The sequence below is a fragment of the Chiloscyllium plagiosum genome, unplaced genomic scaffold (genome assembly GCF_037043375.1).
Source record: "Chiloscyllium plagiosum isolate Xiang-an unplaced genomic scaffold, Cpla_swu_hap1 HiC_scaffold_17, whole genome shotgun sequence".
Taxonomy (NCBI): Eukaryota; Metazoa; Chordata; class Chondrichthyes; order Orectolobiformes; family Hemiscylliidae; genus Chiloscyllium; species Chiloscyllium plagiosum.
In genome coordinates, this window is record NW_028270155.1 from 53431630 (window position 1) to 53446920 (window position 15291).

Below are 15291 nucleotides of genomic sequence, written 5' to 3' on the forward strand. Positions count from 1 at the left end.
CTGCTATTTTATTGGTGGTGCTTTTAGTTATCCAAATTTTATATGCTGGAACAGGTTTCCTCACCTATGATTTGTTGCTTCATTCTCCACCTTTTAAAAGCTACCTTTAAATCTATTTCCAGTCAACTCCCCTAATTTTCTTCCATCCTAATCAATTACTTAGAAACATAAAAGATAGGAGCAGGACTAGGCCATTCAACACTTAAAGACTGCTCCTCCATTCATTAGGATCTTTGTTAATCTTTGAGTTTAACACCCATATCCCTTGATCTCTAGTTATATTTATTGTCTTCTTGAAAACACAATGTTTGGCCTCAACCATCTCAACACAGTACTCTGTGGATGAAGATATTTTTCCTCATCTCGGTCCTAAAAGATTTACCCCTTATCCTTAAGCTACGACCCCTGGCTTTGGGAACATCCTTCCTGCATGTAAACCAACAGTTTTTCTGAGATTTCTCCTCTTCCCCCTCCTCTCTCTGTCCCTCCCCCTCATCTCTCCCTCTCTCCAATTCTTCTAAACTCTCAATGATGCCAATTCTAACTGACTCAGTCGCTGCTCATACACGAGTCTTGTCCTTTCAGGAATCAATTTGATGAACCTTCCCTGCACTCCCTCTGTAATAAAAACCTCCATCCTCACATAAGAAGACGACAATTGCGCACAGTATTTCAGATGTGTCCTTATCAATACCCTGCATAATTGCAGCAAGACATCCATGTTCCTGAACTTCTGCCCTCTTGTTATGAAGGCCAGCATACAGTTTTCTCCTTTTACTGTCTGTTGTTGAAGTGTGCAGGTGTAATGTTTTGACATATTTTAGTATAGGTAACATATAGAAATACAAATTGTTTGTTCTTTTTTAAACTTCAATAACTTATGTTAATACTAAACTCTATTTTTAGTTTAGAATGAAGTATCCCTTTGTTTGTTGTGAAAGTGACCATGACATGGATCAGATTGTTATAGTAGTTCCCAATTAAGCTACCGCCTCATGGTTTATCACAATGTGTATTTCAGACTCTGATTTGACATCATCTGATGCATGGCCTGTTACAGATACAGATGTGCATTGTAAGTGCTGAGATCAAATTTAGATGAATATCAGTGTCCTCCAAACTAGATTCAATTTATCCTGTAAACAGTATTTTTTTTGAAGAATGTTCTCTTAGGGCAGCACGGTGGCACAGTGGTTAGCACTGCTGTCTCACAGCGCCAGAGACCCAGGTTCAATTCCCGCCTTAGGCGACTGACTGTCAATTCCCGCTTTAGGCACATTCTCCCCGTGTCTGCGTGGGTTTCCTCCGGGTACTCCGGTTTCCTCCCACAGTCCAAAGATGTGCAGGTCAGGCAAATTGACCATGCTAAATTGCCCGTAGTGTTAGGTGAAGGGGTAAATGTATGGGTGGGTTGCGCTTCAGGTCGGTGTGGACTTGTTGGGCCGAAGGGCCTGTTTCCACACAGTAAGTAATCTAATCTGATCTCCCAATTAATGCTGAGTTGGCACTAATTTTTTTAAAATAAGGAAATAGCCGCATGAATGCCAAATGCTGTTACTAATGTAGCAGAGCAACATGGTACTTGTTTATATTGACTATTAGAACGGAAAAGATTCTTGTGTTAAAAGCTTTGTAATGATTTTCTTTTTTGCAGAAACTCAGAGGAAACATGAACAATTATAGAGCTATAAATAATGTAAAATATAACTAGTGAATTTAAGTTTAATCGTATTTGAAAGTAGAGAATTTGTTAGCTATTAACATACTGAAAACTTTCTATCATTCTTATATCGAACTTAATTTGACTGAATGTTTACTAATTTTGGCGTACATTTTGATTAACATTCAGAAATGTGGAAAAAATGCTATGTTAATGCCAAAAAGCACAGAAACATATCCAGGGCTGTAGAGAGATGCTGTACAGGGAGGCTTGGGTATTGACATCAGTACTCATGGTTTGAGCAGAATTTAAGTATGGATGCTGTGCGGAGTGTCTGTTTCGAAACTTTTTCTGTCGAAGATTTTGATTAGATGAAAGCAACTGAGTGAGGTGTCTTAGATGCTAGGTTAAACAGTTGTAGTGTTTTATCACTGGAGTAATATTTATGTCAGATAACCTGAGAATTGCAGTAAAGTGGATTGAAGACAGTTTTATTTAATACTAAAGCTGACAATACAGCTATAATATAAAACTTAGAATGTGAATACTTCTGGAAATAGTCAAGGAGAGTAATATGGAATATGCATTCATTAGAATTCGGTTACTTTAATTACTGTATTTATTCTACCTTCTACTAATAATTAATGAGTTATATCTAATGTGTTGTCCAATTAAGTTTTCTTTTTTAGTTTTTTAAAACTTTTATTTTTAATTTTGTTGAAATATTGCGTGCAATTCTGGTCTCCCCTCTATCGGTAAGATGTTGTGAAACTTGAAAGGGTTCAGAAAAGATTTGCAAGGATGTTGCCAGGGTTGGAGGATTTGAGCTATAGGAAGAGGTATAATAGGCTAGGGCTGTTTTCCCTGGAGCATCGGAGGCTGAGGGGTGACCTTATCGAAGTTTATAAAATCACGAGGGGCATGGATAAGAAAAATAGAAATAGTGGGGTTGTGGGGAGGGGAGTCCAGAACTGGAGGGCATAGGTTTAGGGTGAGAGGAGATAGATATAAAAGAGACTTAAGAGGCAACGTTTTCACTGAGGGTGATACATGAATGGAATGAGCTGCCAGAGGAAATGGTGGAGGCTGGAACAATTGCAACATTTAAAAGGCATCTGGATGGGTATAGGAAGGGTTTGGAGGGATATGGGCCAGGTGCTGGCCGGTGGGACAAGATTGGGTTGGGATATCTGGTTGGCATGGACGAGTTGGACCAAAGGGTCTGTTTCCATGCTGTACATCTCTATGACTCTATGATCTAATTGATAACAATGAAGACTCGTATTGCTTAGAAAAATAAATATTTTGTTGTTTTTCCCATTTCATTGGTATTATTATGAATTGCACTGTTGTGTGCAAGACAAAAAGCATTAAAAAGGTGTCTCTTTTTCAGTAGTACTCAAGTCCTGTACTGCTAAACAGCTTAAAGGAAAATGACATTCTGTGCCCAAAGCTGCATGAATAGCACTTTGTGGTTTAGATTCTATAGACTCTGGAGCATTTCCTATGTTTTGGAGGGTCACTAATGTCACCCCACTATTTAAAAAAGCAGGTAGTGACAATCCAGGTAGATAGCTGGTGTATCTGGCCAGCAAGAAATGTGCGCCCCAATCTATCACATCCATCAGAGTGTGTGCTGTACTCTCACTTGCGATTCCAAAAAGATTAACGTGGTATTTAGGAAATTTATTCTGAGTTGTACCAGTGAGAGGGCTGTGAGGATAGGTTGGTGAAGATGGAGTCCTTTTTTAAGACTTTGGACCTCCCAGGTGTAACTTTGGAGCAGGCGTCTCTTTTGAATACCCCTCTGACAATCGAAAAGATACAGGAGGTGGTGTGGCAGCTCCAGAGCAGTAAAGTGCCAGGCCCAGATGGATTTCAGAGCAGGTTTTATAAGAAGTACATAAACCTGTCGGCTGGGGCCAATGTTAGACGCATACAATTATTCATACAGTCAGGACTGCCTCCCATCCTCTAAGAGAAGCTAATATATCCCTTATTCTCAAGAGCGGGAAAGCCGCAGAGGATTGTGCCTTGTACAGGCCCATATCACTATTAAACATGGATTTCAAAATATGTCGCAAATGCTGGCATTGACGTTGGAGAAGGTATTGCCTTCCATTGTAAAGGAGGACCAGACAGGTTTTATTAAGGGTAGCAGGTCCTCTAACAATATTAGAAGAGTACTGAATATGGTCTGGGTGTGCCAGCAAGGGTTGATTCTGGGCTTGGTAGTCTCCCTGGATGCAGAGAAAGCGTTTGATCGGGTGGAGTGGCCGTACCTTTTTTATGTCCAAGAAAGGTTTGGTCTTGGGGGGTGGTGGGGTTTTCGCCAGGTGTGTGGCAGTATTATATAGCGACCCTAAGGCAGTGGTTCTCACTAATGGCATAAGTTATGACGATTTTAATTTTGCTAGAGGCAGCCGACAAGTGCCCCCTTTCAGCACTGCTGTTTACATTAGTGATTGAGCAGTTGGCAGAGCAATCCGGAGGGACCCCAATATAGTTGCCGCATAGGTGGGATCAGGGTGCGTAAAATCACCCTTTATGCAGATGACGTTCTTCTTTCTCTAACCCGACAATATCTGTGCCCCGTTTCATACAAATGATTAATTTATTTGCTGCTTTCTCAGAATATAAAATCAATTCTATGAAGTCGGAGGCCATGCCTTATAAAATTACAAAATAGAATAACACTCATAACAATAAATGAACTACTATTCTACTTCACAGTTTAAAAGAAAATAAAATGTAAAAATCTACCCATACTACAATTCAATAAATAATTAAACAAAATAAACTAAATTAAATTGGGTTGAACCAAGGTAAATTAAATTAAAGTTACAACACTCAGTGCAACTCTACCAAAGATCCCCATCATCAGCAGTATCAGTTGACATACCCATATTTATTCATGATTCTTCCTCTCAGGGGCCCCATCCCGCCAGATACAGCTCTCGCAGCTACACAAAGGCCCTAATCAATATAGCCATCAAGTCTGTGTCTATATAGTTCAAAAATGGTCATGTTCTATTAAAAAAAAGTTCCATTTTCTAGTGCACCATACTTGTAAAGAAGTCTACGGGGATACGCTCCATAACTAACCTATGCCACCCTGAAAGTCCTGGGGGATTTTCCAAAATCCAGCTCATTAGAAAAGTATGAGAGAATATTAAACAGTTTCTTCCCATGCGCATCTAAAGAGGGCAGATTCAGCAGACCAAGAGGTGGGACACCGGATCTATCTTGACCACAGTTCCCAAGACTCCTTCCAAAACACACACTATAGCACCCCAAGACCTACGAAACTTGCGGCATGACTACAAGCAATGAGTAAGAGTATCAATATCTGATTTGCATTTGGGACACAGTGGGGACGCTCCTTTCTTAAATTTCAATAGCCGCTCCGATGCCAAATAAGCTCTGTGGAGAGCCTTCAGTTGCATTGCCTGTGTCCTATTACAAATCAAAATCTTACTCACGTTCTCCCAAATATCCTCCTATGCCTCTGACAATATTTCCACCCCAATTCCTGAGTCCAGATTCCCCAAAGCCGCTCAGTGTCCTTTGAGACACTACCTCCTAATAAATGGAAAAAGAGTACTGATCGATAGAGTACCCGTGGACCGAAGTACTCTCCTCTCCACACCAGACTTATAGGGATTAACCAATAATGTAGTCTTTTTCTGTTTAATCCCTAATCTGAAAATAACGAAATTGGTCGCTACTTGATAGTTCATATTTCAGGCTCAGCTGATCGAAATATATCATAATCTCTCTTTCAAATAAGTCTCCCAAACAGGAACCTCCTCTAGACTCCCAGAACCTAAAGCCAAAACCCACTGATCCCAGCCGAAGTCCTGGCATTCCTACTACAGGGGTAAAAAGGGAAGTTTTACATAAATTGCCCTCGCTTTGTCGCATCATTCTCCAAGCTTTAACTTTGTTAAGGACAATCGGATTTCTGCAATGCTCCATCACAGTCCTCATCTTGTTCATAAACAACAAATTAATAAGGGGGCATTTTGCCTGGGAGGCCTCGATGTCCAGCCAAATTGACCTCAACTCCTGGAAAGCCCAATCAGCCACATTGGGAATTTAACTGATATTTCTTAAAATCTGGAATGTCCACCCTCGCCTCCATCCCCTGCGGAAGCTGCAATTTGGCAAGTTTAATAAGAGGTCACCTGTGACGCCAGATGAAAGAACCCAGCCAACTGTTAAGCCTTCGTAGCGTCAAAGGGAGCATTCGCATGTCACTGAAAGTAAGCATTCAAGCACAGCAGACAGTGAAGAAAGCAAATGATATGTTGGCTTTCATAGAGATAAGGTCCAAGTAAGGGAACAAAGATGTTTTGCTGCAATTGTACAGGGCCTTTCGTGAGACCACACCTGGAATATCGTGTGCAGTTTTGCCGCCCTTATCTGAGGAAGAATGTTGTGGCTCTAGAGGGAGAGCAATAAAGACTTATCAGACTGATTCCTAGGAAAGCAGGGTTGGTATATGACACTGAAATCATTAGGACGATATTCACTGGAGTTTAGAAGAATGAGGGGGGGCTTGAGTTGAAACCTTTAATATTCTGACAAGACTACACATTGTAAACCCAGGAATGACATTTGTGTTGACCAGGGAGTCCAGAGCCAGGATCACAGCCTAAGGATATCATGTAGACCATTTAGAACTGAGATTAGGAGAGCTTTCTTCACCCAAAGATCGATGAGCCTGTGCAATTCTCTGCCACAGAAATGGTTGACACCCAAACATTGAATGTTTTCAAGCAGGAGTTGGATCTAGTTTTAGGGCTAAAGGGATCAAAGTGTTGGGAGAAAGTTTCTACGTTAATTTCATTAGTTCATTCTGCTTACTAAATGATCATAGTGTTTGAATGTGTATACGATAAATACAATTTCATGAAGTTTGACCTCTTGCACAGAATTTGTGTTAATCCAACATTCAGGGATCTGAAACAGATACAACATAGGGAATAGATTTCGACAACTGAGTCTCAACTCAGTTTCTGAAAAAATTTGAGATTTGTGGAACTTCATATTGCTAGTGCCATGTATTAATAAAGTTACTTGACATTAATAACGTTAATTTCTAAATCAGTTAAACTTTTTATTTATCTAGCAGTGCAACTCCAGTGATTTTTTTTTGGCTGTTTTGAGCTGCTGTTAGACTGATGTGTTAATTAGCTTCCTTTAAGGAATTTTACAAGTAATTCTGGCAGTTGAGACTTTTGCATTTCAGGGATGTCCTCAAAATATCCCTGAACAGGTCAAACACATCTGATTCATGAGAGACCCAAAAGGGAGAAAACTTATTCAGGAGAGCACCAGGCTTTTAAGAAACTTCATCAGGAATGTCATGCCAGAGGGAACACACAAACATCCAGACAGCCTATCTACCCAATCCTTCAAGCACCAGCTGTCGTATGTGTGGTAGAGTCTGTAGACTGTGCGTTGGACTCATCGGTTATTTCAGCACCCATTGAATCCAAGTAGAAACGAGTCATCCTCGATCCTAAGGGATTACCTAAGAGAAAGGCACCTGTCAACACTTGCCAGCAGTTTGTTATTTCAATGGTGTATTGCACTGAGACAAAACCCATTGTATGTTTAATTACATGAATAATGGAAAAACATCCTATTTTGAAACAATATGTATAACATTTTAATGGTGTCCTTTTATTTAATTTGCCAGCCTGACCTGGCATTGGTAGGTAGATCATTATTAAAGACTCAACCTGGAGATATGGCACCTGCTCCGTTTACAGGTTATTTGAGAAAACAGGTATTTCAAAGGAAAACTATTTATGTAGTACCTTTTTAATGACTACAGGATACCTCAAAACTGTTCCCCTCTAATTAAGTACTTTAAAATGTAGTCATTCTTTCATAATTTAGAAGAATGGCAGCCAATGTCTGCTTGTCATACTCCCACAAACTGTAATTGATAATAACCAGATAATCTGTTTTAGTTATGATGATCGAGAAGTTAACATCGGCCAGGACACTGTGTCGATAACAACCATGATCTGTTGTAAAATCGCACCACAGAATCTTTTATGTCCATCTGAGTGTGCAAATGGAGCCTTATTTTGATATGTCAACGAAAATAGTACCACTTCATTTACTACATTTGAGTGTTGATTTTTTTTTTTTTGCTCACATTCTGGAGTGGGATCTGAGTTGAGTGTATTCTTAGCAAAAGTATCCAGATTTAAACCTGCAGTGAAATGGATGACTGACTACTCCCAAAAACTGTTGGAGATATGGAGATTGTTGAGTGCATATTTTAGATATTTTCAGCCATAGAGTTGGCAGTTTATTAGCAGCATTTGTGTCAGTTGAAAATGTTAAGATATGATTTTGTTAATGCATATACTTGAGTTTGCATTGTCCTGCAATACCCTTGAATTTTATATACACCAAGATGCTGATTTTGCTGCTTTCATTTTATATTTATATGAACAGACAAATCTCACTTTAGTATTTTGCCCAAAGAAATATCCCATAATTGAAGCACTTCTTCAATACTGGATTGATATGAAGTTGGATTTACACCTGCATCCTGTGATTCAGAATTAAGACTGCTTCATTGAAACTCTGCATTGCTTCAAGAGTTAAAAATAATTGCCAGCTTCAAAAAGCAGCCTATACTGTGCAAACTCCCATCTCCACAATGGGAGAGATGTTTGAAATGGTGATGAAAGCTAGGTCAAAAAAATACCTTTTTAAGAAGTACTTTAAAGGAGACCAGATGAATTAAAATCGTGATTTAAGGTTGGAATTTCAGGTATTAGAAAGTTAAGTTGATTCAAGATTCTGCTACCAACATCAAGGTATGGAAAGTTATGCAGGTTTGATGGAGGTGCTCTTGACCTTTTACAAGCTAGTCTTAAAAATTGCAGTGGACAAGCCTATGAAGGTCTCCTTATCTCCTGCGTATCCTTGGAAAGGTTCAATTTTTCACTGACCCATCATGGACCTGGATGGAATCCGATCTCTGTAGAATGAGAATCAAAATTGAATCAGCACAACATTGCGCTAGTGTCTTGTATTTCTTGTTAAAAACACAACCACAAACACAATTAAAATTGCCTTTTTTAAAAACTGTCTACCAGTAGCTTGTATGAAAATTTTCTATTTGCCTTTAGTCATTTTCTTTAAACTAGCAAGATGATAAGTGTAAAATTAAAACTTTGTTAGTCTCATTTAATAAAACCTTCTTGATTCAGCAGTGTCGCTTGAGACAGGAATTAACTGATGTGACAAGTTGCACTCGAGTAATGCTTTCTGTTTTTGGCTAATCACAGTGGCATTGCTCAAGTACAGTATGAAAGGTGTTCTGCCTACAGAACTGGTACAGCCAAACATTGCTGCAAATGTTGACTGGAAGTGCATTGAAGGGAAACTTCTAATGCCCTATGCAAAGCATAATTTGAAATGTCTGTGATTTCTGATTTCAAATACGTGTACTAACTTTTCGCAGAGTCCACCTAAAGCATATGCTAATTTTGTCTTTTAGTACATCATCATTGCCTTCTTTAGACTGGCCTTTGCCAAGTCAGTATCTACAGTATGAATTGAAAATAGAAGTCCAGCCGAAAACCCATCACAGAGCTCACTATGAAACTGAGGGGAGCCGAGGAGCTGTGAAGGCATCTTCTGGAGGTCATCCAGTTGTTAAGGTAAGTACTTTGTTCAATTTCTGGCTACACTATTGATGTCCATGAGATTTGGTGAGAAGATCAGCATTTTTTGTACTTGAATGTTGGGATCAGCTGCCTCTTAACTACTACTCTCTGACTGGTACAGTGCACCCAGAATGCTGGTAGGTGGGAGAGTTGCAGAATTTTAACCCAGTGATGAGATTTATTATGTAAACCAATTTACCCTTACAAAAAGAAAGGTGAAATGCTTTCAACGCATGCCAGTTTTTAAAATAGAAATACTGTCATTATTGTGAAATTTGGTGTATAGCTGGAAACTCCTTCTGTTTCTCTTGTTTAATTTGTACAGTTTTGTAAATGTTTGTGCTGAATTTTATTTTAACAATGTTTTAAATCTCAATTAGGTCTGCAACTGGTTTCTCATGCCTTGTCAAACATTAACTAACACTCTCTTTTGATTAGGCTTATGGACAACAAGCAAGTTGACCTAAAATTTTCATTGTTTCCTGATTTAATTCTGTCTCATCTTAATTTTACAGCATCATTCTCATTATTGATGTTTGTGTTTGTGCTGCTTGGGTTCGGAAGTCTACTATCAGGAGACTTTGTGCTGAGCAGCCTCCTTGAACTGATGCAGTCCAACCAGGTTTAGGTATTATTAAAAATTGCTGTTGAGCAGGGTGTTCCAGAGTTCCATTTCATTGAAATGAAGGAACAGAGATGTAGATCCAAATCAGGAGAGTTTGTGTCTTGTAAGGGAACTTTGGGCTGTTCACATGCAGCCTGCTGCCCTTGTTCTTCTGACTTATTGAAGTGGCCTTTTTGGAAGCCTTGACATGTCATTGCAGTGCATCTTGTAAATAGCACATGTGCTATGTGCCAGTGATGGAGGGAGTGAATGTTGGTGATGGGTGGGGTGCCACTCAAGTAGGTTACTTTGTCTTGGCTGGTGGCCGTGTGTGTTATTCGGTAAATGGAGATGAATCCATTTGTGCCTTTTAAATATTGAACAAATTTGGAGTATCAAAAGATGTTTTGTTGCAATATTCTCAATTTTAGCCTCCTTTAACATAGCCATGTTACTAATGTGGCTGGTCAGGTAAGATTCTGGTCAATTATAAACCCTAAACATTGATGCTAGAAGATGTATAATAATGTTAAGTGTCAAGAGAATAATAACATCCCTTCAGTGTGGATGCAGGCCATTTGACCTATTGAGTCGAAATCAACCCTCCAAAGAGCATCCAGCTCAGACCTACACCATTGCCTTATCCCTGTTGTCTTGCTTTTCCCGTGGCTCATCCATTTAGGTTAAATATTCTTGACGCTATGGGCAATTTAGCATGGCCATTCCACCTAACTTGCACATCTTTGCACTATGGGAGGAAACTGGACCCCTCCTCCCCCTCCCCCAGAGGAAACCCACGCAGACACGGGAAGAATGTGCAAACTTCAGACAAATAGTCACCTGAGGGTAGAATTGAAGCTTGGTCCCTGGTGCAGAGAGGCACAGTGCTGCTCAGAAGCTGGGTAGAATATTTCTTGTTGGAGATGGTTATTTCCTGGGACCTGTGTGTTACAATTCTTAATTGCCATTAAGCAACCCACGTCCAAATATTGTCCAAACCTTGCTGTACGTGTGCATGATTTGAGTATTTCAGTATTTGAGGAGTAACAAATACTACTGAGTACTGTGCAGTCATCAATGACCATCCTGAAATCTGACCTTATTGAGGAGACATATTCAAAGAGCAGCTGAAGATGGTTGGATGAGGACACTACTACCCTGAGGAACTCCTGCAGGTTTTTATACTGTTGGATAGATGTCATTATGGTGTTAGCTTACATCACCCTGGATCCCAACTCGTTTGGTTATATTAATCTGCAATGCGCACAGGTCTCCACGATGAAGCATTCCCGATCGAAGTATTTCTATAACTGGTGTTAATTTTTGTATGAGAATTTATGATGGAATCCCATTATTTTAATTGGTTGTGCTTTAAATGCTAATTAGTTTTCTACTTGTAAAACGTTTGTTTTATATTTAATTTTGCCAAATTGTGTCAAGTGATGTTACAGAATCTCAATCACAAAAATCTGATTGAATTTTGGATGTCTAGCTTTTCAGTTTTAAGTGGGAGCAAAGTTGACATTTTCAGAATCAATATCTGTGTACAAAACAACCTCAGTTATCCAAACATCAGTTATTTCAATTTCAGATTATCTGAACAAAATTAGCGAGTTTTGAGAAGATTTGTAGCTCAGGTTGAGGTTTTGGATGTAGGTTTGCTCACTGAGCTGGGAGGTTCAATTCCAGACGTTTCATTACCCTACTAGGTAACATTTTCAGTCGGCCTCAGGTGAAGCAATGCTGAAAATTCCTGCTTTCTATTGATATGTTTGGATTGGTGATGTTATTTCCTGTGGTGAAGTAATTTCCCTGTTCCTTTTCTCAGGAGGTGGCAGATGGCGTCTAACTCGATGTGTTTGTTGATAGTTCCAGTTGGAATGCCATGCTTCTAGGAATTCTCATGCGTGTCTTTGTTTGGCTTGTCCTAGAATGGATGTGTTGTCCCAGTCGAAGTGGTGTCCTTCCTCATCCGTATGTGAGGATACGAGTGAGAGAGGGTCTTTTTGTGGCTAGTTGGTGTTCATGTATCCTGGTGGCTAGTTTTCTGCCTGTATGGCCAATGTAATGTTTGTTACAGTCCTTGCACAGTATTTTGTAAATGACATTAGTTTTGCTCATTGTCTGTTTAGGTCTTTTGAGTTCATTAGCCGCTGTTTTAGTGTGTTGGTAGGTTTGTGGGCTACCATGATGCCAAGGGATCAGAGTAGTCTGGTAGTCATTTCTGAGATGTCTTTGATGTAGGGGAGAATGGCTAGGGTTTCTGGACGTGTTTTGTTTGCTTGTCAACAAACACGTTGAGTTAGACCCCCATCTACCACCCCCTGAGAAAAGGAACAGGAAGTGACTTCACCACAGGAAATAACATCACCAGCCCAAAGAAACCCAAACATACAAATAGAAAGCAGGAATTTTCAGCATTACTTCGCCTGAGGCCCACTGAAGATGTACCTAGTAGGGTAACGAACCTTCCAGCTCAGCGAGCAAACCAACATCCAAAATCTGAACAAAATCTCAAGGTCCCATAAATGCTTCCTTGGTTTACGTTCAGATCAGTTATCCGAACAAACAGTCATCCAAACAAAATACTCCCCACCTGTCTTGTTCGGATAATCGAGATTATTCTGTATAGCTTTTCTTAAAAAAAAAAAATCCTCTACAACAAAAGACCAAATCAAATAGTTAAACTGTCCTTCTCATTTAAAATGGACTGCTGGTTATACTTGTAATAAATCATTTATTTGGAATGTTAGAAGATATTTTTGCGCTCTTACCAGTAAAGATTTTAAATTTATTGTCCCATTCAAAAGTAGCATGAGAAAATGACCAACAACTTGAACTTTCTCTGTCAGAATTTGTGATCTTGTATCTTCTACTTTGTAGGCTTCTGTCAACGAAAGCCATCGGATTAAAAAAAAGTAGTTTTTATTTTAGTTATTGTAGTAAGTTTTGTAGTAGCACAATACTTCACTTTTTCTGTAAGGTAAATGTAAACTTGCCATAACCTTACGAGACCATAGAACTGCTGTCTGTCAAGAGAGACTGGTGGTGGTTTAACTCAAGGGTCAACATGTACCAGGCATGGGGAAAGGTTGAGAAAGAGTCCTTCATGGTAACCTCAGCCAGTGGGCAAATTGAACCCATGCTGTTGGCAACACTTTTGTTAACCACCCATTTAGTCAACTGTGCTAACTGACTCACCTTTTCTGTATGGTACAGTGCCTAATATTGAATATCAGTGTGGGCTTTCACCTGCTTCAGAAATCATGTAAATGTAGAAATTGTTATTTCTAAAATGTATACCTGTAATGCAACATAAAAAGCAGTTTAACACTGAAAATGTCTTGTATGGTGATGCAACTGGGGAATATAACAGCACCTCTCACATATTATTGAAATTATGTTGTGGGGAAAATCACCAGTCTGGGAGTCAGAATTGGGATTCAACGACAGAGTTTATTGTATAAAGGAACGGGAGCTTCAGGGAAAGAGATGCCGGCAGCACAATTGTCAGCTGCGAACTTTCTCTCACCCTGTGAGCACATGCCATGATATTTTATACATTTCATGGTATAATAGTCCAGATATTGAGTGGTTGTGCAGCATGGTTTGTTTACTGAAAATAGTACAGAGTCATTGTCAGTTTCAGAGGAATGTTACAGAGTCATTGTCTGTTTCAGCAGCTACGCAGAAGTCCGTTGCTGCAGTAATTGATCATGATCGTTCTTCCTGAGAAGGAAGATCATTTTCCATTACTGCAAATCTAAGGTATTAACACTTGTATACAAGCAGTCTCAGGTAGTTAACATTTCTATTGAAGGTGGTGGCTGGACTCAGACACTTAGGGCAGTAGACCTTACTGATGAGTATTCTCTCCCCCACCCGCCTTAAACTAATTATCTATGTTCTGTGTCTGTAGTGCTGGTATCCTGTTGGCCTCAGGCAGTATCTGCGTATGCTTTGCTGTACTTTTCCATGTAATGGCTCAGCGGCCATCTTGTGTGCTAAGTGACCAACTTATGGCTCAGCACCCATCTTGTGTCTGTGTGCCCTGTGTCAGCATGCCCTGTGTCAATTTCCACTTCACTTGAATCTCATTGGGAGGAGTTTTAATGCAAAGGATGAGCAAGAATGACATGGGGGGTTTTGTGGAATATTTGAATTCTTGAGGGTGACTTCACTCCCATCTGTTTCAAACTTCTGGTTTGACTGGTGTTCACATGAACAATCTGCTCTCAAAAGGCAGATCATAAATTAAAATATTTGAATAAGTCTGCATGCTTAAGATATTAAGAGCCAGGTGGATTTAATAGTTGAAAGCCTGATTTCCCAGTGCTTGGAAATCTGACCAGCTGAAAGGCAATAAAAAGTGCAGCAGTTGGGTATATTTTTGGTGCTGCTGGTTTATCAGGAGTAACTGTAATGTTGATGTCTCAAAGCTTACCTGCCAAGGTCTATCTTCCTTCCAGCAATTGAAGTACCTGGGATCCAAGAACTTCCCAACATACTAGAGTAAAGTGTTTATTGACAACTGAGACAGACTGGCAAATTGTAGATCAACTTTGTCAATAACTATAGTATCTAGCACAAAAATGATTTGTTTGCCTCTCATCTCGGTGTTTCTTAAAATTTGTCAACATTCGATTCTTTAAAACCCTAAAATATTCTTTTTAAAATCTATATTGTGAATCCCAGCCATGACATCAGCAAACAGAACTCTGGTATCAACCCTGCAAAGGAACTGAAGCAGGTTGTTCAATTTGTCAGCCTCTTCTGCCATTTGGTTACATCATGGTTGATCTGAGATCTAACTGCACACAGTTCAAATCTTTTATAAATTTTAATTGATAGAAATCTTACTAATCTCAGATTTATTCTGAACAATTAGAGTTATAGAGTTGTACAGCATGGAACCAGATCCTTCGGTCCAACTTGTCCATGCCGACCAGATATCCCAACCCAATCTAGTCCTACCTGCCAGCACCCGGTTCATATCCCTCCAAACCTTTCCTATTCATATACCCATCCAGATGCCTTTTAAATGTTGCAGTTGTACCAGCCTCCACCACTTCCTCTGGCAGCACATTCCATACACACATACCCTCTGCAACATCCTTGTAAAACTTTTCTGAACCCTTTTATGTTTCACAGCGTCCTTCCAATAGGAAGGAGACCAGAATTGCATGCAATATTCCAAAAGTGGCCTAACCAATGTCCTGTACCGCTTCAACATGACATACAACTCCTGTACTCAATACTCTGACCAATAAAGGAAAGCATATTAAACGTCGCCTTCATTGTCCCATATATCTAAGACTCTACTT

The 15291-nt window shown here is 39.6% G+C and overlaps 1 protein-coding gene across 3 annotated transcripts in view; it reads left to right on the forward strand.

Moving 5' to 3' along the window:
* Window positions 1–15291, forward strand: part of nfatc3a (nuclear factor of activated T cells 3a) — a 183800-nt gene that overhangs the window by 22953 nt on the left and 145556 nt on the right. For all 3 annotated transcript variants that reach the window (XM_043707036.2, XM_043707037.2, XM_043707038.2), the window contains exon 3: window positions 9195–9357. In XM_043707036.2, coding sequence (XP_043562971.2) covers window positions 9195–9357 — 163 coding nt within the window. The remainder of the gene's footprint in view (window positions 1–9194; window positions 9358–15291) is intronic.